At 36.6% G+C, this 22,212-nt stretch overlaps 1 protein-coding gene across 2 annotated transcripts in view; it reads left to right on the forward strand.

The window, feature by feature from the left end:
- The window catches only part of LOC150101042 (tyrosine-protein kinase Src42A-like), a 156,507-nt gene that overhangs the window by 41,832 nt on the left and 92,463 nt on the right, over positions 1 to 22,212 (forward strand). For both annotated transcript variants that reach the window (XM_090401646.1, XM_090401645.1), the window contains exon 2: positions 7,857 to 7,978. In XM_090401646.1, coding sequence (XP_090257772.1) covers positions 7,857 to 7,978 — 122 coding nt within the window. The remainder of the gene's footprint in view (positions 1 to 7,856; positions 7,979 to 22,212) is intronic.

Below are 22,212 nucleotides of genomic sequence, written 5' to 3' on the forward strand. Positions count from 1 at the left end.
GAACCAGACCGATCTGAAGATCCTATTGCGGACATGGTAATGTAGAGATTTTGATATTTGTTCCCCGTTAGATAAGACGGGGAACAAATATTTCCCCATGTAATAATCACACTTGATTATTACTTCATAAAGTAATAATCAAGTGTGGACTGAATTAGAGAAATTTAAGTATTTGTTTCGTAGCAGATAGTTTCCTTTAGACAGATTGTCTGGAAATGATTATAGAAGTTTGTGTCATATTTAGTGAGTGTAATTAACCTTGTAAGTAGAATGGTAATTGGATCTATTTGGTGTATATAATATGTGTGTTTTAATGATTTAGCTTAAAGGAATGTGTTTATTTTCATGTGCTAGAATGTCAGTTAGTTTCACATAGTTTGATTGAATATAGCATTGACTTAGTTGAATGTGAGATATGATTAGCTGTATATGATTTAAGATTCCCAATAAATGTGGTGTTTCTTGTATATCTGTGTGTTGCCTATAATATGAACCATAGCGAGAGAAAGGGGAAAGAAAGTGTAATATGTTGTGATAGAGGTCACGACTGCAAACAAGGATTATATAACTTAGTAGAGTGTTTAGTTTGATGAGTGAGGGTACTAAATTGTTCACAAATATGCTTTTAAAGTCTGGAAAAGTTCCCATGAATAAGAGTCTTCTATTATAGGAATATTGACTGGTGCAGCAAAAAGAAATAAATTTTGCCAAGATCCGAAAAGGGACTGTCCCAGATAACTAGATTAAAGGATTTTTTCTTTGTTGAGGATTAATCTTTACTCATTGGAATAAGCACGTGTGCAATCTAGAGATCGACCAGAGTAGTTAAGTTTGCCTCCCATATAGAGTAAGAACATAGGAAGTGATAGAGATATTTAAGTCAGTAAGATATTGGAAGAGTCAAATGGTAATTGTAGAGAGGCAAGATTATAATTAAACTAAACCAAATATAAGGAAAAATAATGACATTACAATGGCGCGCCGACAGGATGTGATTAGGTCCCGAAAAATTAAGTAAATTGATCTATCACAGTGTGTTGGTCTTTGTTTCATATCGGGCAGATCAGAAATTTGTTGGGAATATTAGAAATTTTTTGTTATCTTAGTGTAAGCTCAAATACAAGCATGTCTCTCCCAACTAGTTCGGAGATGAACGACACTGAATTTTTTCATACGATAAACCCACAGCAAGTATTCCCACATTCTCTGGAGAGGAATCAGACGATGTAATAACATTTTTTGGTTATATTGAGGAACTGAGAAAAATCGGTTGATGGAGTGATTTCCAACTCCTTATTCCAACTCCTCAAGCTAGTGGGGAGGACCAAAACCTTTTTCTACTCCTCACCGATTCTGAAGGAGACCCTGAGCTACTCAAAATTCAAAGGAATCCTTATATCTCAGTTCTTGGGGATAAAGAATGTAGGGCCTGATTTGTGGAAGCTGCAGAAAATGGTGCAAAAGGATAAGGAGAGTGTGTCTGACTTCCATAACAGGTTGCTGATCCTCTCCAGTACCCTAAATGTCTCAAGTGAAGACAAGCACCATTTGGACTGGGCAGTTCTCCAACACTTTAGGATTGGATTAAGACCAGAACTGAGGGAGACAGCTTTCAGTAAGGAAATAACCAATTTGGAAGAAAATGCTATGCCGCCGTTAAAGAGAAAGAACTACTGCTTAGTGACATCTGTCCCACAGCTAACATAGGGTCGGTTAATGTAATTAGGGAAGAGAGAGAGAGAGAGATAACAATAGGGATCCGGGCGTTATGAAGGAAAGGCAGAAAGTCCCAAAAGGAAATGAGGGAAGTAGAGCCGAATCAGTTTGCCAGGTTTCTGCTAGTGTTCCTGATCTAAGCAAAGTTCGCTCATTAATCAGGCAGGAAGTAGAAAAATTACAGCCACCTGTCATGGAATGTCTAGATGTTGTGCTTGGTCAGTTGACGGTAGCATCTACGAGAAACCAGGAGAGCTCCTTCCTTCAGGATGAGAAAACAACCAGTCTAATCCACAAGGAAGTTGAGAGGTTGCAGAGACCGTTGCTCGAAAAATGGACACGGTAATGCAACGGTTGAAAGAATTGTCTGATAGAGACACTGCAGAATCTCCTTTGTCTTCGGACGGAGATAAAGAAACATCATATTATAATAATAATAATAATATGATGTTTCTTGTATATCTGTGTGTTGCCTATAATATGAACCAAAACTACCACTCATAAAATCTGAACCAAAGCAGGAGAAAGGGAAAAGAAAGTATAATATGTTGTAATAGAGGTCACAACTGCAAAAAAGTATTATATAACTTAGTAGAGTGTTTAGTTTGATGAGTGAGGGTACTAAATTGTTCACAAATGTGCTTTTAAAGTCTGGAAAAGTTCCCCTGAATAAGAGTCTTCTATTATAGGAATATTGGCTGGTGCAGCGAAAAAAAATAAATTTTGCCAAGATCCGAAAAGGGACTGCCCCAGACAGCTAAATTAAAGGATTCTTTCTTTGTTAAGGATTAATCTTTACTAATTGGAATAAGCACGTGTATAATCTGGAGATCGACCAAAGTAGTCTAGTTTGCCTCCCATATAGAGTAAGAACATAGGAAGTGATAGAGATATTTAAGTCAGTAAGATATTGGAAGAGTCAAATAGTAATTGTAGAGAGGCAAGATTATAATTAAACTAAACCATATATAAGGAAAAATAACGACATAACACTATCACATCCCTTCTTTTTTGCTTGTCAACCAACTTCTGCAATCCACAAACCCTGCATCTGTCTTCATAGGGAGCATTCCAAAAACAATTTCCATCAAAGCAGATTTATACCACCGACCTATGGATAAGGGCAAAAACAAAAAACAACTTACCAACTACAGTTCATCACTCTGCTATCTGAGCTATCGACAGAGTTTCACGAACACTTTCGAAATCTTTTAACGACTTTTGTATTGACATTGAAAAATTGAACTTTAAACAGTTGCTCCAGTTTCAGTTAGATTTAGATAGTACACAAAATAACATATCTTCTGGGTCTGGCCACAATGATAATGTTTATTAATGTTTGTTTTTGTATATGGCTGGTTCATAGCATGGCACTGATGTGAACTAGAACAATGGCACCTATGATCTCCTTATTCAAAGAGATCACCCCGAGAGACGTAATTGATTCAGTTTTGTTTTGTTTTCAGACCATTTTCAGTGGCAAAATTAGAACAAACAAAATTGTTTTAAAAAGTAAATAAGACAGAAATGTTGAGTTTCATGAACACTTACTTTTAAACACAGTTACCAATTTATTTGTTTTTTTCACAAAAGAATCATTATTCAGTAGCCCTGTTTTTTTATACTTTACGTTTGTTACAGACATCACTATCGTGAGGTCTGTAAAAATGACAGAAATATTGAAAACAGAAAATTGAACCCTGAATAGTTCTTCCAGTTGTGATTAATGCACTGGAAAGCTAAATTGTGAAAGGAAACTAGTGCTTTTCCTTATAAATTTTATTGTTGAAAATGTTTTTTACTTGGTTATACTCAACAAAAAATGCCAACAAATTATATTCTTTAATCCTTAATCCAAGTGTAAGCAAACAGACTTTATGCGTGAGGTATCTTCATGACTGGACTACTTGTATATAGAGGCTAATGAATTCACATCACTTGCCATAACATCCCATAATGCAAAACAAACCTCCTTTTGGAAATGTATAATGCTGTGCATTATATACTAATGCTATGCAGTTATTATTATTACATGACACCTCCAAGGAGTCCAAAGACATCGAGGGAGGGCACCTACTCTACTACTCTCCATCTCCTCCACTCAATCCACCAACTACACCAACATCATCATCAGCATCTATACCAATGCCATCTACTGCCCACCACCACTAGTATTTTCATAAACAATCACAAATGTTCATACCCACAGTAGGATTTGAACCTGCAGTCCTTTGGCTGGAGAGCAGATACACTAACCACTCAGCCAACCGGGCTGGCAGTTATGAAGATACTTCATGCACAATGTTTGTTTGCTTATACTTGGATAAAGGATTAAACCAAGAATATAAAATATTAAACAAAGTTTGCACATGAGGTATCTTAACGATTAGACTACTTATATATAGAGGCTAATGACTCACATCACTTGACATAATATCCCATAATGCAAAACAAATCTCCTTTTGGATTGTATAATGCTGTACATTATACATTAATGCTATGCAGTCATGAAGATACTTCATGCACAACTTTGTTTGCTTACATTTGGATAAAGGATTTAACTAAGAATATAATTTCTTGGTATCTTTAATTTATAGCATAATGAAGTGACAAAAACTTTCATAATCGATCTCTGATCTAGAATATTTTAATAGTAAGATGATGTGATACGCCTTTTCACTACTTGCATATGGGAAATATAGGACTTCTTCATTACTTCAGCCTTGGGATCTCTTCTGGGTCTGGCTCCCACTGATAATGTTTATTAATGTTCATCTTTGAATTTGCTTGTTTCCTGGGGAGTAGAGAGGCTCTGATTGGTAGTGGGTTTTGCTTATTACAGAGGGGAGTGACTGCTGAGTTTCCTGTCCTAGAGTGATTCGGGTCATGAGTGATGAGTTGAGTAGTGATCTTTTAGGGTCACTTAGTGAGATTTAGAGTGATCTTGTCGATCACTCAGAATTTTTGGAGAGATATTCTCATACTTGTAAAGTTCAAAACTGGTCTGAGTAGTGGCCCTTCCCATAATTTGCATACACATTTGAATGGATGTGTGCTTTGCATTATGGGATATTAAGACAAGTGATGTGATGTCATTAGCCTCTATATACAAGTAGCCCAGTTTTGAAAATACTTCATTTACAAACTTTGTTTTGCTTACACTTGGATAAAGGATTAAACCAAGAGTATAATTTCTTGGCATCGTTAATTTATAAATTTTATTAAGCATAGTTTATATGTGGTTTCAATTAGATTTAGATAGATAAGTTATTTTGTGCACTACATTTCATGGCTCTGATGTGAATTAGAACAATCGGTGGCAGCTCGTGGCTTGAAATCATGGGGGTACTGCAACTTTCAAAATATACATACACACTTAAGTACAGTGTATAAGTGTTTGGATAAAATATCAAAATTATGGTAAAAATTAACATGAAAAAAATGTTGATTATCGATAAAATTATAGTTTAGTATAATTCAAAATTACTTAAAAATAAAATCCATTATCATAACCCCAATAATTTGTTAAAAACTATAACAAATGTTATGTCTTTAATTGTAATGTCCAAATATTTAAAGACGGAGTAAACATGATAAGCACTACAAACAGTCTACTACTGGTGCAACCTGCATATAAACAACAGTGGAACTGCGCAACGGACAGTGCTGCATTATGCTAATAGCTTGCATCTCACTATGACGTGCATATGCTTTCGCACATAGCAATATGGCACTGTGGTAAACACAGTGCTGCTAGCGTCCTTCACTCTCCTAAATGCTACTAGATGGATTTTTATTATTTTTTATACAAAATAAGAGAATTGTATAGGATTGTTGATAATAAAATTAAATATTACAAGCAAATATAAATAAATTAATAAATATATTTATGTATCGAGAAAAATTGTGGATGCTGCATTTCCTCAGTGCCTATGCACGAGCTGCTCCTGAGAACAGTGGCACCCAAGGCTTATTCAAAGAGTTCAACCTGAGAGACTGTGCAGTGTGAAATGTATTCTTTACTGTGAGTGGACTTTGGTTTGAAAGCAAGAGTGGTAAACATGCAGAAAGTGTTGAGAGTCAGATCGAGAGAGTGAATCAGCAGATTTTGCTGAGAATAGGGTAGGATTGATTAAAAGTGACTAGCATGAGAATTATAGCATGGATGATGTGAAGAATGAAGGTTTGTAATGAGAGGAGTAATATGCTTATGCGGAGTCCTTCACAAGACAAAGTGTGAGCTTCAGTAAATGTAAAAATATCTAGAGAGATAGAGGTACAGCTGGAAAGAAAAAAAAAAACAGATGCAAGAAAAGAGAAAGGAATGCTCAACTAAACCAAGAAAGCAGATGAATGAGTGTAATGTGTGGATACCAGTGATAATTAAATTATTGTGAGGATGAACAAACTGCTTAAGATAGTATCACACACAGATCTTAATGGGATAGTCAGTATAAAGCATAAAAGTAGTTGTGGGCTTAGGAGTTACTGCACTTCATTTAAATAGTGGGGGGAATGCAGATTAGGGATTGCAATTAAAGTTTAATTGAAGTTTTAAAGCATTTTAAATACAATATTTATTTTATTTATTTATTTAGCGTATGGCAATCTACATGCAGTTATGACGGTACATGAGTCAAAATAAATATGTAGAAAGTAAGTGACAAACCATTAGAATAAAACAAAAGACACTTATACTTTCAACAAACAAAAAACACTTATAAGATAAGATCAAGTTGTCTGATCCAGTCTATAACAGGTGTTGTCGCCTCCAGGAAGTCGCTGCTTTGACCCATGTATGCATGAAGACTGCACTCAGGGGAAATGGTGCAATCCTAGCTTGCCTCCTCATGGTGCACCCTGGATAACACTAAATGAGCTCGAGTGACCTTGGGAGCCAGTCTATCCATGGATCTCCTAGCTACTAACTGCATGAAGCAATCAGAAATGAATGGTTTGAAGGACCAACTGACTAGGAATCTTGGACCCCGAGTCTGAATTTGTCATCTCCTCGCCTCCTGGATAACACTAAATGAGCTAGAGCGACCTTGGCAACCAGTCTATCCATATATTGATCTCCTGGCTACTAACTACATGCAGCAATCAGAAATGAATGATTTGAAGAATCAACTGACTAGAAATCTCGGACCCCGAGTCTGAATCTGTCATCTTAACATCGACGGAATTAGCAAATCAAAATGTTAAATACAATTATTTTCTTTTTTTTATTACAAAGTTTATGGCACAGAATATTTTTCGTATAAATGAGTAACAAAATGTTTGAATAAGAAATGCAATAAGGTTGCATCTGTCTTGTGAGCTACCATAGAACTCTTGTTGTTGTATATAATTTTTTCATGTAACTTTATATGATTTGATGCTAAACTTATTAGGCTTCAAACATATTACTAATATATCAGAACTTTGGAATGTTTGTTATGCTGAGAGATTAACAAAAGGTAGATTGCAGAGTTTGGTGGAATTAGAGGAAAAGAGGTGATGTGATAAAGTTGTTTAAATTCATGAGGAGATTTCACTGGATTAATGCAGAGGAAGTTATAAAAACAAATGGAGAGTAAGAGAGGATAAAAATGAGAAGGATCCCTAGAAGTTGTGGTGAAGAAGGTTGTGAGCAGATTTTTTACATGGAGACTGGTGGGTGAATAGAATACATTTCCTACTTATCTAGCAACATGATAGATATGTTAATAGTGTATGGCATTCCTGTCCCCCATTCACATAACTATTATGTATTTTTGTGTATACTTGTGAGTCACAGTCCTGAGATTTGCAAAACTTAATCCAGTCCTTTCTCGATCATCTTAGAAATTGGATTAATGCTAGAAATGTTATTTCCTATTTCAGAATTGTTTTCTGATTTTGATAATAAATCCTGTCAGTTTGAACAAAACTGAAATTAACTCATTGGGACAATTTGTATCTGAGATCTTTTAGTAACAATCACAAATTAATTTCATTGAAATCAGCTCATCTTGAGCTGTGCTGCTCAGTGTATAGATGGATGGATAAACAAAACAATAACTGCTTATGAATTGGCGCAAAATGCACACTGAAATCATTTACAGTGTAAATTGACTTATTATCTTTCAGATAATCCGATAAATTTTTATTTTGTATAGATGGTACTTTGGTAAAATTAAGAGGATAGAAGCTGAAAAGAAACTTCTGCTTCCAGAAAATGAGCATGGTGCATTCTTGATCAGAGACAGTGAAAGTAGAAGAAATGATTTCTCTCTGTCTGGTAAGTTCTTTATATGCTGCTACAAAGAATGACTCTGGTGTAGATGAAGTAATTTGCATAGATATTGTCTTTAATGGCTTGTAGAAGATAATAAATATACATGCATCAGGAACTGGGTACTGTATTATCACTCATTTAGATTTGTATTGTGTTGTATGTTGTTTGTTCCCTAGCATTCATGGTATCTTTAATATCATACAATCTGCAAACTTTATTAAACCATATCTTTTTCATGATAAGGAACTTGTTTAGCAGTAGTTGTACTTGCTATCTGTTTCCATCTAGTAACTGTTGAAAGAAAATACACTGCACCTTAAATTCATTCACTCTGTTTATATATATATATATATATATATATATATCACTTCCACACTTGAGAGGTTTCAAAACCTATAGCAAATTTGAGCACGTGGCAGGGAATTTGAGCTGTGCTGAAGAAAGTGCTTATTAATTGGTGAATAGTCCGTTTTTTCTACGTTTTTGTAGTGCTAAGTTATTTTCTGGAATATGAGTGTTTATCAGTGGTTGCTTTTGAAGTTAGTTGTCGCGATATTGTGTATTTTGGTTACCGAGAAGACAGGGTCGGAATCGAATGCATAATGGTGGAAGACAAGACGAAGGATAAGTTTTCATTATTTAGTTATTTCATTTTATTTATATATTTATATCTAGTGTACTTAAATGTTCTGATTGAAATTGTTTGTACTTATTTAGCGTTTATTTTTTGACACTAATTAGCGACACTATTTTAAATAATGGTGGCAGCGGCAGTTAAAATTACAAATGGCGTATTGCCAAGTCCCCCCCCCCCCAATTTAAGGACTCCATTTTGCACGATATCATACAGGATTTTGTAGTATGCGGGACTTAAGGAATGTATGCATCCCAGCGATTGTATGTGTGGCAGGAGAAAGAAGGGGGAAAACGTATATGTGCAACATGCAGGCAATGGGAGGAACTTGGTGATTTAGAAATGACTATAATTGACCTCGTTGAGTCAGAGATGGGAGATTCTCCACGTAGAGAGATGATGGGTATGATAGAGAGGGCGAGAGAAGTATGAATAAAATAATAAGAGTGGGGAGTATGGAAAGGTTGAATGAGGAGATAGTCTCAATTGGGGGATGAATGGCAAACAAGAATGGCTGACTTACAGAGAGAGATAGATGAGCTGAAAGAGCAGGTGGAATGTCTGGGGAATGAGATGAGAAGTGTGAAAGATGAAATTAAGTGAATGGAAGAGACGAATATAAGGTGAATCAGAGGAGGAGTGAGGGAGAGTTATGAGAATGAGAGAAGAGGAGAGAATAGGAACAATAGTAGAGAAGAGGGATTGAGAGAGTTATGGGAATGGTAGAAGAAGAGAGAATAGGAACAGTATAAGAGAGGGAATAAGAGAGAGTTATGGGAGTGATAGAAGAGGAGAGAATTGGGAACAGTAGAAGAGAGGGAATGAGAGAGTTGTATGAATGATAGAAGAGGTAAGAATAGGGTAAGTGGAAGAGAGGGAATGAGTGTCAGATATAGGAATGATAGAGGAGGAAAGAATGTAAACAGCAGGAGAGAAGGAATGAGAGGGACTAGAGATAGAGTGATGTCAGGAAGGCAGGTAAGTAGGGGAGCACAGAGAGAAACTGTTACAAGAGAGAGAGAGAGAGTGAGGGATGCATGTGAGCAATCAAGGAATATGGTGGTAAGAGGTGTATTGTATGGAGACTCAATGATCCGTGGTGTTCAAGATAGGATGTGTGAGGAGTGTTTGCCAGGAGGAACGATAGAAAGTGTGGCTATGGCATTTAAGAGAAGTGAAAGGATAGATGAGATGATTGTGATGGTGGGAACAAATGACTTCAGTGGTGGTGTAAATAGGGCAGCGAGAGATATGAGATTCTTGCTTGAGGCTGTACAAAAAAAGACAGAGAGAGGAAAGATAGTTTGTGTTTCCTAGGTATGATAATGTCGAGCTGAGCAGAAGAGCAGTGATATTGAATGGCATAATAGCGAGAATGTGTCAGAAGAGAGGATTTGAATATGTGGATGTCTAGAGTGCATTTGAGAGCAGAGAGGAATTGTATGCAAAAGACCACCTGCATTTGAATGAGGAAGGACGTAGGCATCTGGAGAGATTGCTGTTCTGAACGAGTCAGTGTGTTCCAGTGTGGATAGTAACAGGGGTGGCCTCTTGTGGGAATGGGTACTTGGGAGAAGGGGAACGATATCAGGTAATGCTGAGCCCAGTGGAGTCTAGAGGGGGATAATGCTGGGTATAGAAACAATGGCATTTTTATGCTTTATACTAATGCCAGGAGTATTCGGAATAAGGGAGAGGAATTGGTGGCACTGATAGCATCAGCCTGGCCAAAGATTATTGGGATCACAGAGACGTGGTTGACAGAAGAGGATATAATAACAGGAATAGAAGTTGCTCGGTACAGCATTTTTCAGCAGGATAGGAAGGGAAAGCGTGGTGGTGGAGTACTGTTTATGATAAGTGACGACCTATGTCCTCTAAGAGTGGAGGCTTTGGAAGGCTGTGACACTAATGATTTTGAAAGCATATGGTGTGAGGTGGAGGTGGGCAAGACAGGATATTTATTGGAGTGTTGCTACAGACCAAGGAGCACAGAAGGTGGGGACCAGGAGATGTTGAGACAGTTGAGCATGGCAAGTGCAAGAAGAATGATTGTTATGGGAGATTTTAACTACAGCAGTATAAATTGGGGAAAGGAAGATGCATGTAACAATAAGGGAATGGAATTTCTAGAATTCTTGAGGGACAAATGTCTTAGGCAACATGTAAGAGAAGGAACAAGAGGTTCAAGAGTTTTGGATTTGGTTATAGCATCAGAAGAGCTGATAATAACTAAGATGACATCTCTCCCACCAGTTGGAGAGAGTGACCATATGGTTTTGACTTGGAAAATGAATAGACATGCAGGAGTATCAAAAAGACGGGAATGTATGTGGAATTATAAAGCAGGTGATTATAATAATCTCCCTCCACGAAACTTCGCCACATCAACTTGGCGAAGTTTCATGGAGGGAGGAATTGGAAGGCCGGGATATCATTAGTGCTTGGGAAGGAATATTTGTTAGGCAATAGTAAGCTGTGTTCCACGAGTGAAGAAGAAGACACAATTTGGAGTAAAGTGGATGACAAACAATATTAAACAGGAGCTACATGCGAATTAGAGGCTATGGAAGAGATATAAGGAGACAGGTGAAGAGAAAATGCATGAAGAATATAAGTCACAGGCTAGAAGAGTGACTAGTATGGTAAGGAAGGCGAAACTGGAATATGAGAAAAGATTGGCTCTAAGATCCAAAGAAAATCCTAGGAAATTTTTTAGCTATGTGGCCAGTAGGAGGAGAAATGATTGTGGAAGAATGACATTGTGGGATAAAAATGGGAATAGAGTGACTGATGCAGAGGACATAGTGGAATTGTTGAATGAACACTTTATTGGAGTATTTCATCCTGGAGAAATATCTTTTAATACTAGAGGGATGGGCAGGTTCAAGGTTTAGAGGTGCAGGAGGAGAGTTTGTTCCACATACTGAGTATTCTGGATGTTAGTATAGCTGTGGGACTGGATGGTATTTCACCACGAGTTTTGAGAGAATGTGCTAAGGAACTGACAGTGCTCTTGACCTGACTTTTCAGTACAAGCCTGGCTGTGGGAAAGGTGCACATGGAATGGAAGGAAGGTGAGATAGTGCCATTGCATAAGGGCGGTAGCAGACTGGAAGTGTCTAATTATAGGCCAGTTTGTATGTTATCAATAGTTAGTAAGTTCTTGGAGAAAGTAGTGAGGGACCATATACAGCATTGGGCAGATGAGGGTAATGTTATCAGTGAGAGTCAGCATGGATTTGTGAAGGGGCGCTCTTGTTTTAGCAATATGCTAGCCTTTTATAATAAAGTTACATGAGCATTAGATGAGGGACAAGCATATACTGCCATTTTCCTAGACTTAGCAAAGGCATTTGACAGGGTGCCACATGATAAGCTGATATTCAAGTTGCAGCACATGGGTCAGGATGTCAGATTGGTCAATTGGATTCAGGATTGGCTGTCCGATAGGTATCAGAGAGTTGTGTATGGTGGAGCAGTTTCCAGGAGGCAGAGGGTTACAAGTGGAGTCCCACAGGGCTCAGTACTAGGACCTATATTGTTTAACCTTTATATCAATGACATAGCCAGTGGATTGCAGGGGAATATTCAGTTGTTTGCGGATGATGCGAAGCTGGGAAGGATTATTAGTAATAGTGCAGATGTGGTAGCCCTGCAAGAGGATTTAAATAAGCTAAATAGATGGGCAAATGAATGAGGGTGTCAGTATAATGCAGCAAAATGTAAGGTCTTGAGGTTTGGGAAACATCGATGGGATGCTGCATACTCTATGGGAGGAGTTAAACTGGAGGTAGTAGGAGAGACAAGAGATCTGGGTTTGATGATTGATAGAAACCTGAAATTTAGGAGATATATTGCAAAGGTAGTGAAGGTAATGCAGAGGATTGCTGCAATAATGATGACACTGACCTGCAGAGATAAAATGGTTATCATTCCATTGTATAAGATTCTGATCAGACCACACTTAGATTATTGTTCTCAGATCTGGTCTCCAGGATTTGAAGGGGATAAATTAACTGTCGAAAGGGTACAAAGGCGGATAACAAAGATGGTGTCGGGACTGTACAATGTTAGTTATGGGGATCAGCTGAGGGAGTGTGGACTGCAGAGTTTGGTGGATAGAAGAAGGAGGGGTGATATGATTGAGACTTTTAAACTGTTGAGAGGTGGTTACAGGGTTGACACTGGGGAGGTCTTTCACTTGGTTGAACAGCGGGAAGGAGTGATGACAAGAGACCATCCCTGGAAGTTACGAAAGGAAACTGTTTGCAAGAAGGTGAGGAGTGGTTTCTTTGCATGGAGGGTGGTTGAACCATGGAATGCATTGCCTGATGGAGTGGTGAGAGCGAGAACGGTAAATGAGTTTAAGGAGTGGTATGATAGACTTTGTGTTTCTTGGAGGGGGCCTCCCCTCGATTAGTCTTGATAGACTGTGTTTCTTAGGAAGGACCTCCCATGATGATTCTTGTGACTCCCTGGAGGCCTGAATAATAATAATAATAATAAAATTGGTGTGTGTGTGCGTATGTGGTAGGGGTTAAGAGAAGAAATCTGTTGAGGTTTATGAAAACTAGAGATTGTAGTCTTTGGAGAAAGCTTCATTAGGATGGCTGTTCAATAGATTATGGATAGATGGAAGAAATCTTGGCTAGTCTCTTTTAGATGTTATTAAGTATTTTTAGAGAGGGTTTCAATGCATAGTCTCAAGTATGGTATATTATTCTAAGTTTATGGGCAAATATGGGATTTGTACAGTGTTGGTAGCTGGACAGGTGAAAAGAAAGTCTTGAGTGAATATGAATACCAAGATTTTTGGAGATTGATATGCTATAGATATATGTTTGTACCAAGAAAGGTTAGAGTAAATGTCATTTCAAGAATCAAGATCTAGTCCTGAATTTTGAGCTAGGTGTTATGAAAAATAATGGGTAGGAACTAAGATATTTTTTGTAACAAAAAAGACTGGACTGTGTTTTGAAAGGATTGAAAGTGACTAGATTGTCGTAATCTCACTGAAGAATGATATAGAGACCAATCTTTGGGGGTACTGATTGTAGATCTTGAAATTTAGGATGTTTGTGCACTGAAAGGATCGCATAAGCAGAAATGGAGAGTTCTAACTTCAGCAAAATTATGGAGATGGTTTAAGATCAGCAACAGGAAATACATTTGTGTATGCCAGCCAGGTTGGCCTGGTGGTTAGCTTATTTGCTCTTTAACCAATAATATGGTGCAGGTTTGAATTCCACTCTAGGATGGCTCTTTGAAACTGTTTTCAGGTGATGGATGAATTGAATCACCCAGTGTAAACCCATCATCCTGCTTACTGGAAGCCAAAAGTGACTTAGAAAAGTTCCATGTTTGGTCTAGCAATGTTTTGGATTATTTCTTGGCTCACCTCTGGTATTGATACTAATATGCAATAAGTTTACACCTTTTTGTGGGTGAGATTCATGAAAAAACAAGTATAAAGAATATATATGTGTGTATATATATATATATATGAAACTGTGGGTGATATAAGAGTCCTAAGGAACACCTGCATTAGTAAAGAAATCCAAAGAGAAAGAACATTACCAAGTATTATATGCAGAATACAAAAGATAGATGATAGACCATAAGATGGCATTTTGCTGAGCAGTCCTCTGGCTTACCCTATCAAAATGCCTTACAAATATTCATGTGCAACAGCACAAGTTTTCTAAAACATTGGAAAAACCTTTGCTTGGAAGGTTTTCCAATAGTGCTTTTTCAAGCACTGTTTTCTAGCCTACATCATCTACCTTGGAGGTGGATGGTGTGGATCTTGAGGGTGGAATTCATACTGGTGATTTCTGATTAGATAGCAGTTCTCCAGATAATGAAGAAGCTGACCATTAATAACTTCACCATTATTTAGAGAGCACTGATGTGATTGATAGTTTAGTAAATGTCATAGTAAATGTTTTGTCATTACAAGCTCACAGCATTCAATTTCCCATTTGATTTCTCACTGAAAAGAGAACATTGGAAGAACCTTTTTCATCTGGATGCAAATATTTTTCCTATTCTGATAGCATTTGCTCTGAAGGCTTGTGCTCCAAAATTGACTTCTTTTTTTTTTTTAAAGTTTCCTATTTCATTGCTACTTATCCTGTAGTTTGGAAATTAGTCCATATTCTACCTATTTGTTAAAAGCGCTAAATCTTTATCATCAAATTACCATCCAGTTCCTCTGCCTTCAATTCGTTCTCAAGAAATGGAGAAATCAATGAGCAAACAACTTCTGTGCTATCTGGAAACCATTAGCTAATAAATAATCATCACTGTTCATTCTGCCACTGTTGACTGATCACCAAGAGATCCTCTTGCTTGTAACCTACCTCTGGATAAATGTGCCATAGAAAATTTTGAAGAAACTAAAGAGGTTTACTCTTGGTATCTCTGAGGCATTTGATAGGGTTTGGCTCATAGACCTGTCAAGTAAACTTCTGTCTTCTATCTCTTTTGTTGCTGATTGACAGTTTTCTGCCTAGTCATATACAGGGTGTTCGGGATAAATTTGACAGTTTCGTAAGGAAAAAGAAAATCTTCTTTGTATCTATTAAATTTAATGAATTGACAAAAAAACATTACAGGCAGAGTTAATTACAATACTATCAACAAGATTTACTCAAAATAACCACCATTAGCATCGATCACAGCTTCAATTCTGCTTCGGAACCTCGAACAAGCTGATGCTACAGTCTCCCTGGGAAGGGCCGCAAAAACTGTTTTAATTTTATCCATTAACTGGGCTTTTGTATTACTGGAAGTGCGATTGGTGTCTTTTTCAACTGCGCCCCATACAAAATAATCCATGGGGTTAAGGTCTGGGGAGTTTGGAGGCCAAACATTTGGACTGGTGAAGTTGTAGAAATTTTCAGACAACCATTTTTGACTTTTCCCAGAGGTGTGGCAAGGGGCCGAATCCTGCTGCCATACATACGGCCTACCATTGGCTACCCTTGTTATCCAGGGCTTGACTACAGTTAGCAACTCCACGAACAAAGCCCGAATTCCAATGCCAGGGTTCTTCAACACCTGTTCCTGCAGATTTGCGAGGAATTCTGCTGTACGAACGCAATCAGATCGTCTGCTAGGGATCTTTCTTCTTGCTACATCCTCGTAGTCACCATTGCAAGTCTCTAGTTCATGCCTGATTGTTTTTACTGTATTCAGGGAGCATTGGGCAGCAGTCGTAATATCCTTATTTTGATGGCGGGCACGAATCATCATGATACAAGTTATTCTCTTCCATGATTCAGGTGGGTTCCAGCTATCCATCCTTTCTGACATCTTGTATATGAATGAAGAAGGGTCCAAACTTTTAAATGAAGAGAAGTGTGTGTTAATACATGTAACTTACGGAAAAATATAATTAATTATAAATATGTCAAATTTATCCCGAACACCCTGTATATAATCAGGGGCTGACAAAACCTCAAAATTTTAAGGAGCTGCCTTATCTAGAGTAGATAAGGCAGCTCCTTAAAAAAAGCTACCTTATCTAGAGTAGATGAAAGAACAAAGTTCTTTCATCTACTCTTTCTTCACTCTTAATACATGCCATCAAAAGATATGGAGAAACCTGTTTTTGGTGTACAGCTAGGTCACGATTAATGCGAGACCTAGATTGAATAATGCAATATTCAATTTAGTGCAGCACAGTGATACCAGGTCACATTTAATACAAACCAGAATTCAGTTACTGTGAGGCTGGTGCATGCACAGTTGAGATTATTATTATTTGACACCTCCAGGGAGTCCAAAGACTCATCGAGGGAGAGTGTGCCAACAGCATCAAACGAGTGGACCCCTTCCAACTACTAACTATGCTCAAACTTACTTAACTGAGCCATTAGTAGCAGAGGCTCTACCAATTGACCATACTGGGTCCATTTGAGTTTTAGACATTGCTACTTCAGTCTACAGTTGTTTATCTTTGCATGTGCTGCTGCCTGCTGTAATATACATTAATTTTTATGATTGTTTTAAGAAGTGCCCTTAAACAAAATGGACAAAAGAAAGATTTCTTCAGATAAAAACACTGCATGGGGGGGAAAAAAAAAAGAGGCTCGTTATTACATTAAGGCAAAAATTTGATGTGCTCAAACAACATGAATGTTGTCGTAGTAACTGTAAAATAGGGCAGGTGTTGGAATGCCAGACTCTGATATGGAATATTTTAAAACACACAGGGGAAATAAAAGAAAAATATAAAGTTACATTAGCTTTTTATGGTTTGCAAACATCTACAAGGAATAGAAGTGTTACAATAATAGAAATAGAGCATCTTTTAGCTGTATGGATTGAAGACTGTGATCAAAAATCCATCCCCCCCCTTAGCAGAGCAGCCATTCAGATAGAAGCTTTAGATTTATTTAAGAGAATGAAAGAAAAAAATAATGAAGTAGAAGAAATGTTTAATGCAAGTGTTAGTTGGTTTGCTATTTAAAATAGACTTCAGCTGCATAATGTTAAAATTACTGGTGAGGTGGCTAGTAAAAATGAAGACAGCATCTAAATATCCTGATGTTTTAAAAAAATAATTGAAGATGGCAGATACACTTATCTACAAATATTTAATGTGGACAAAACTAGTTTATTCTGGAAAATGATACCTTCCAGAATTTACATATCTAAGGGGGGAAAAAAACTTAACCTGGATTTAAAGCATCTAAAGATTACCTAACATTTTTTTTAATTTTTTATTTTTATTTTATTGGGAGGCAATGCTCAAAGCCATTTTAAATTGAAACCAATGCTTGTTTATCAAGTCTCCAAATCCTCACACCCGTGAAAGTATACAACCACAGATCACTTCAATTATTTCACAGTTGCATAAGAAAGCATGGGTGACCCAAGCAGTCTTCGATGATTAATTGGTTTTCAAGCTATTTTTGTCCATCTGTTGAAAAATATTACAAGGAAAGCAATATCGCATTCAAAGTACTGCTGATGTTAGATAATGCTCCAGATCATCCAACTACATTCGGTTCATTGTGTGAAAATGTCAAAAAATCATTTTTGCTGCCAAAAGCAAAGATGTTGATCTTTGTTTGCAGCCCATGGATCAAGCAGCCATTTCAACATGTAAGGTCTACTATATAAGAAAAACATTTTAACAGGCAATGGCTAAAACTACAGAAGATGATGCAGTTCGCTTAACAGAGTTCTGGAAAAATTCTAACATCAGACATTCAGTAGAAAATATTCACCATGCTTAGTAACAAATAACTGCAAACAACATGTGTGGAGTGTGGATGTTGTCTCATTGTGCTAATAGTAATGATTTTGAAGAGCAAACTTTTAGAAGAAATGACAAATATTAGAAGAGAACTTGGATTTCATGAACTAGAAAATGATAATGTTTGGGAACTGCTCAAGAAGAATTAACTGATGATCATCTCCTACTTTTAGGTCAACAGAGAGTTCGAATAAGCTAACAATGATGCAGAAGAATGAGATAACGTGCAGGTGAAGGAGTTCAAGCACAAGGAATTTGAAGATGTTGTGAAGCAAAAAATTACGAATCTGACCCTAACCTTGATCAAAGCATGCAAATTTGCCAAGATGTGGATAAAGCACTCTGCATCTATCAACATAATAATGAAGATTTAAAGAAAGAAAGAAAACAATTCAGTCTATGCTACTAAATATTTCAAAAGACAATAAAGATGTTTTTGTTAATGATATGTAAAATTTTTTGTTTTTATTTTGCTCTCTATAACTACTTTGTGATTTTGTTAACAATACATTTAAATTATAAATATATTCCTTTTATCCTCTACTGTAATATTTCATTCATAAACATATAAAAACTTATATTTAAAATTTTTCGCCTATTTCTGTCAAGATGGAATAAGTTGCAATATTTTACATATAATTATAAGTTTCAATAGTACAAATTCAAATAATGCAACCATTTCATGGGATTCATTACCTGCACTAATCGAGACTTAGCTATACTAGTAATTTCCAAGACATTTGATAGGTTCTGGCTTAGTGGCCTGCTCAACAAATTTGCTACCCTAATGTCTTTATTCTTGCAATTTCCTAGTTCCCAATCCCATCATTAAAATCTTTCATAAATGATCACTGAGATTTTATTTTCTAAGTAGAATCTCTGTATTTCAGACCTATAGCAACATTCTCTTAATTCTTAATCACTCTCAAAATTAATGTCACTGTTATGCCTTCTGCCATCAAATTTGAAATGAACATAATGCTCATAATGACTACTTTCATTATGAGCACCACCTTCCTTTTTCATCTTCCTGTCAACCACAATATTTCTTCTTTTCCATTCTTATCAGTAGATTAGCTCCGATTACCCATTTCTCTCTTGGCAGTGAGTTTTTTCGGGGAAATTCACCTTGCACACCTTTTCATCGCCCTCTCATTGTTACATTTCCTGCTATTGTGAATGGATATACATACCAGTAATCTCTTCCTTTTAAGGCCATCTCATCCACACTATTACTCCATTGACAGTTTTGGTTCATTTACCTTTTTGTTCAAATTGATTCTTTTCCACCCCACTACTATGGTATTTCTTGGAATTTCAAGTTTTTATAATACAAAATCCAAATAAATTTTATGCAGTGCTTCCCACAAGAATATTCCCAACAACTGTGTTTTTGTGTGAGACTTCATTTGCATAGAAATTCACAATCGACATCACGCCTGGTCACACACTACTGCAAACAGTAAAATCATAAAATCTTCATTATTGAAGGATTTGTGCTTTAACTATTTCAGCAGTGAGCATAAAATTGTATTGGTTCTGCGAGATTTATGCCAGGTCTTATGGACTTATCTTATTAAGGAGGAGGATGCTTGAGGGCCTAATAATTGGGACTGTCCTCTATAAAAGTGCAGGGCAATTCCTGCCAAACTTGATAAATGTTAAACTTCATAGATATTTACTGTAGTTCTTTACAGCTTATTATTCTGTTATAGTAATATTTACTGTAGTCCATGTCTACTATATTTGTTTAGACATGATGTTACGAGGGTGGTCTGAAAAGTTCTCGGCATAACAATGAAAGAACGAATTTATAATTTCAAAATTGTTTTCAACATAATCTGCCTTAAGACTAATACATTTTTTCCAGCACCATTATCCCGTCCTTGTAGTGGTTCTAGGTAAGATCTGCAAAATACCCCTCTACAGCTGCAATCACCTCTTGATTCGAAGAAAAATGCTGACTAGCAAGGAAGAGTTTTGATTTTGGGAAGAGATAGAAGTCAGAGGAAGCCAAATCTGGGGAATAGGGTGAATGTTCCAACAATTCATTGTGCATTTAGATTCCTTAATTTTCTCATTGCCAAAACACCTTTGTGGGCAGGTGCATTATCCTGATGAATGATTTATTTCTTCTGCAAACTGGGTCTTTTCTCACAAATTTTTTCATTTAGTCTGGTTAAAAGATCAGAATAATATTGCCCAGTTATTGTTTTATCCTTTTCAAGATGATTAATAAACAGAATGCCTTTAGCATCCCAAAACACCGATGCCATGACCAGAGGCGTAGCTAGAGGGGGGGGGGGGGCAGTCTGCATCGGGCAGCACGTTGAACATTTTTGAATTTTTGCAGTTAATTCTAAAAGATTTGATCACAAAAGAAATGAAGAAATTATGAAAGAATTAAACCTAGAACCAGTAATAGAAAAAAATTAAAAAATATAAACATAAATGGATGGAACACATTCAAAGAATGAAAACAGAAAGATTACTAAAACAAGCCTTAAAGTACAAGTCACTAGGAAAAAGAAGACCAAGACGTCCTCTTAAATGATTCAACGATGACTTCTAAGGCCGGAACAGGTCATGCTAGGCCTAAATCCTTGATATGCATGATGATGATGAATTCTAAAATACAGTCTCGAGAACTCAGTTCCAACTATTGTAATACTACAGCGAATTTTCCTCACAATTGCTGTAAGTATTGCTAGTTGTGAGAGGAGTTTTTCTAAATGAAATTGATTAAGAATTACCTATATTACTATGAAATAGATTTTGACAATGTCATCGATTTTGCTAGCTAACAGAAAAGCAAGAAAAATAACCTTTTAGAATGTTGAAATTAAAGTTTTACTTCAAAAATAAACATAGTGTTTTAATTTATTTCCCTATACGTCGTTTTGACTTTTTGTAGTATTTTTGGTGTGTATTGAGAGGGGCGGCAAGCTCAGGGACTGCCCCGGGCAGCAAAAGCTCTAGCTACACCACTGGCCATGACCTTTCCTGCTGATGGAATCGACCGTCTTCTTTGGCACTGAACAACTAGCTTCTGTCCACTGTTTTGACCTGCTGTTTGGATTCTGGTGTGTAATGATGAATCCAAGTCTCATCCATAGTAATAAATCGATGAACAAAATCAGTTTTATTCTTGTTAAAATGCTCTAAGCACTGTTCATAGATTTTCATGCAAGTTCGTTTTTGATCTGCTGTGAGCAAGCATGGCACCCATCTTGCTCAAAGCTTTTTTATTTGCAATTCTTCATGCAAAATATATCCTACACATTCTTTTGAAATGCCAGTAGTCTCAGCAATTTCACACACTTTGACTTGCCGGTCATCCAATACCATATCGTGCACTTGATCAATGATTTCTGGTTGTGTTATTACACTTTTTGGACGTCCTTCACATGGATCAGCTTCAGGGCTGGTATGGCCACATTTAAACTTGGTAGCCCATTTCTTAATTGTCGAAAATGAAGGAGAAGAGTACCCATAAACTTCTAATATGCTTCAGGCAGCTGTATAAAACAAACTATTTGATAGAATGACTTGCAATTTCACATGGGTGCTTATGGCAGACGTACCAACTTGGAAAAAAAAAATCTTGCTGATAGTGTTGCCATCTATGGTCGAGGCCGAGAACTTTTCAGACCACCCTCATATTTTAAGTGCTTATGATATCTACAAATCTCTTTTAATCTTCTCTCGTGGTTGTGGATTTACAAAATTGTTTGGAATGTAATTCTAATTTGTCACCACTAATACTACTACATATGCACTGCTCAGTCTCACTTATTCTTCATTTTATATATATAAAACATAGAATGATGATAAAATGGGTGACAGGTGAATAAATATTTGTTTTTACCTTAGTCCTATTACTTCTCCACTTCCCTCAGTGAGATGCTAGATTTCATCTTACATACATTCATTTCTCACTAATTCCAATTCCTTTTTATCTTCATTATACTGTTACCTGCATCCTTGTTTTATTTATTGAATTCACTTACTGCATTGTTTATTATAGAATAATACTCCTTCTGCACCATTACTTTTTACTTATCATACACTCTATGTTATTATGAGACATTCATAAAACACTTTCTACAGCCAGAAAATTTTCCAAGTCATCCAATTTGTAAACTTAACAGGTTTAGGTGTCAGTATATGAACAGGTTATCTTAATTTGTAGGTGTGCTCAAGCTATAAAACTAGATTGCAATTCAAAATTAAAACTACTCGGAGAAGTAATATCTAAATATAAATTCAGAACATGGAATCCTTCCAGATTGTTTCTAGAAATTGACTGTACTGGTTTTATTAGAACTGATC

The sequence above is a fragment of the Typopeltis vanoorti genome, chromosome 12 (genome assembly GCF_054136105.1).
Source record: "Typopeltis vanoorti isolate ZY-2024b chromosome 12, IOZ_Tvanoo_1.0, whole genome shotgun sequence".
In the NCBI taxonomy this organism is placed as follows: Eukaryota; Metazoa; Arthropoda; class Arachnida; order Uropygi; family Thelyphonidae; genus Typopeltis; species Typopeltis vanoorti.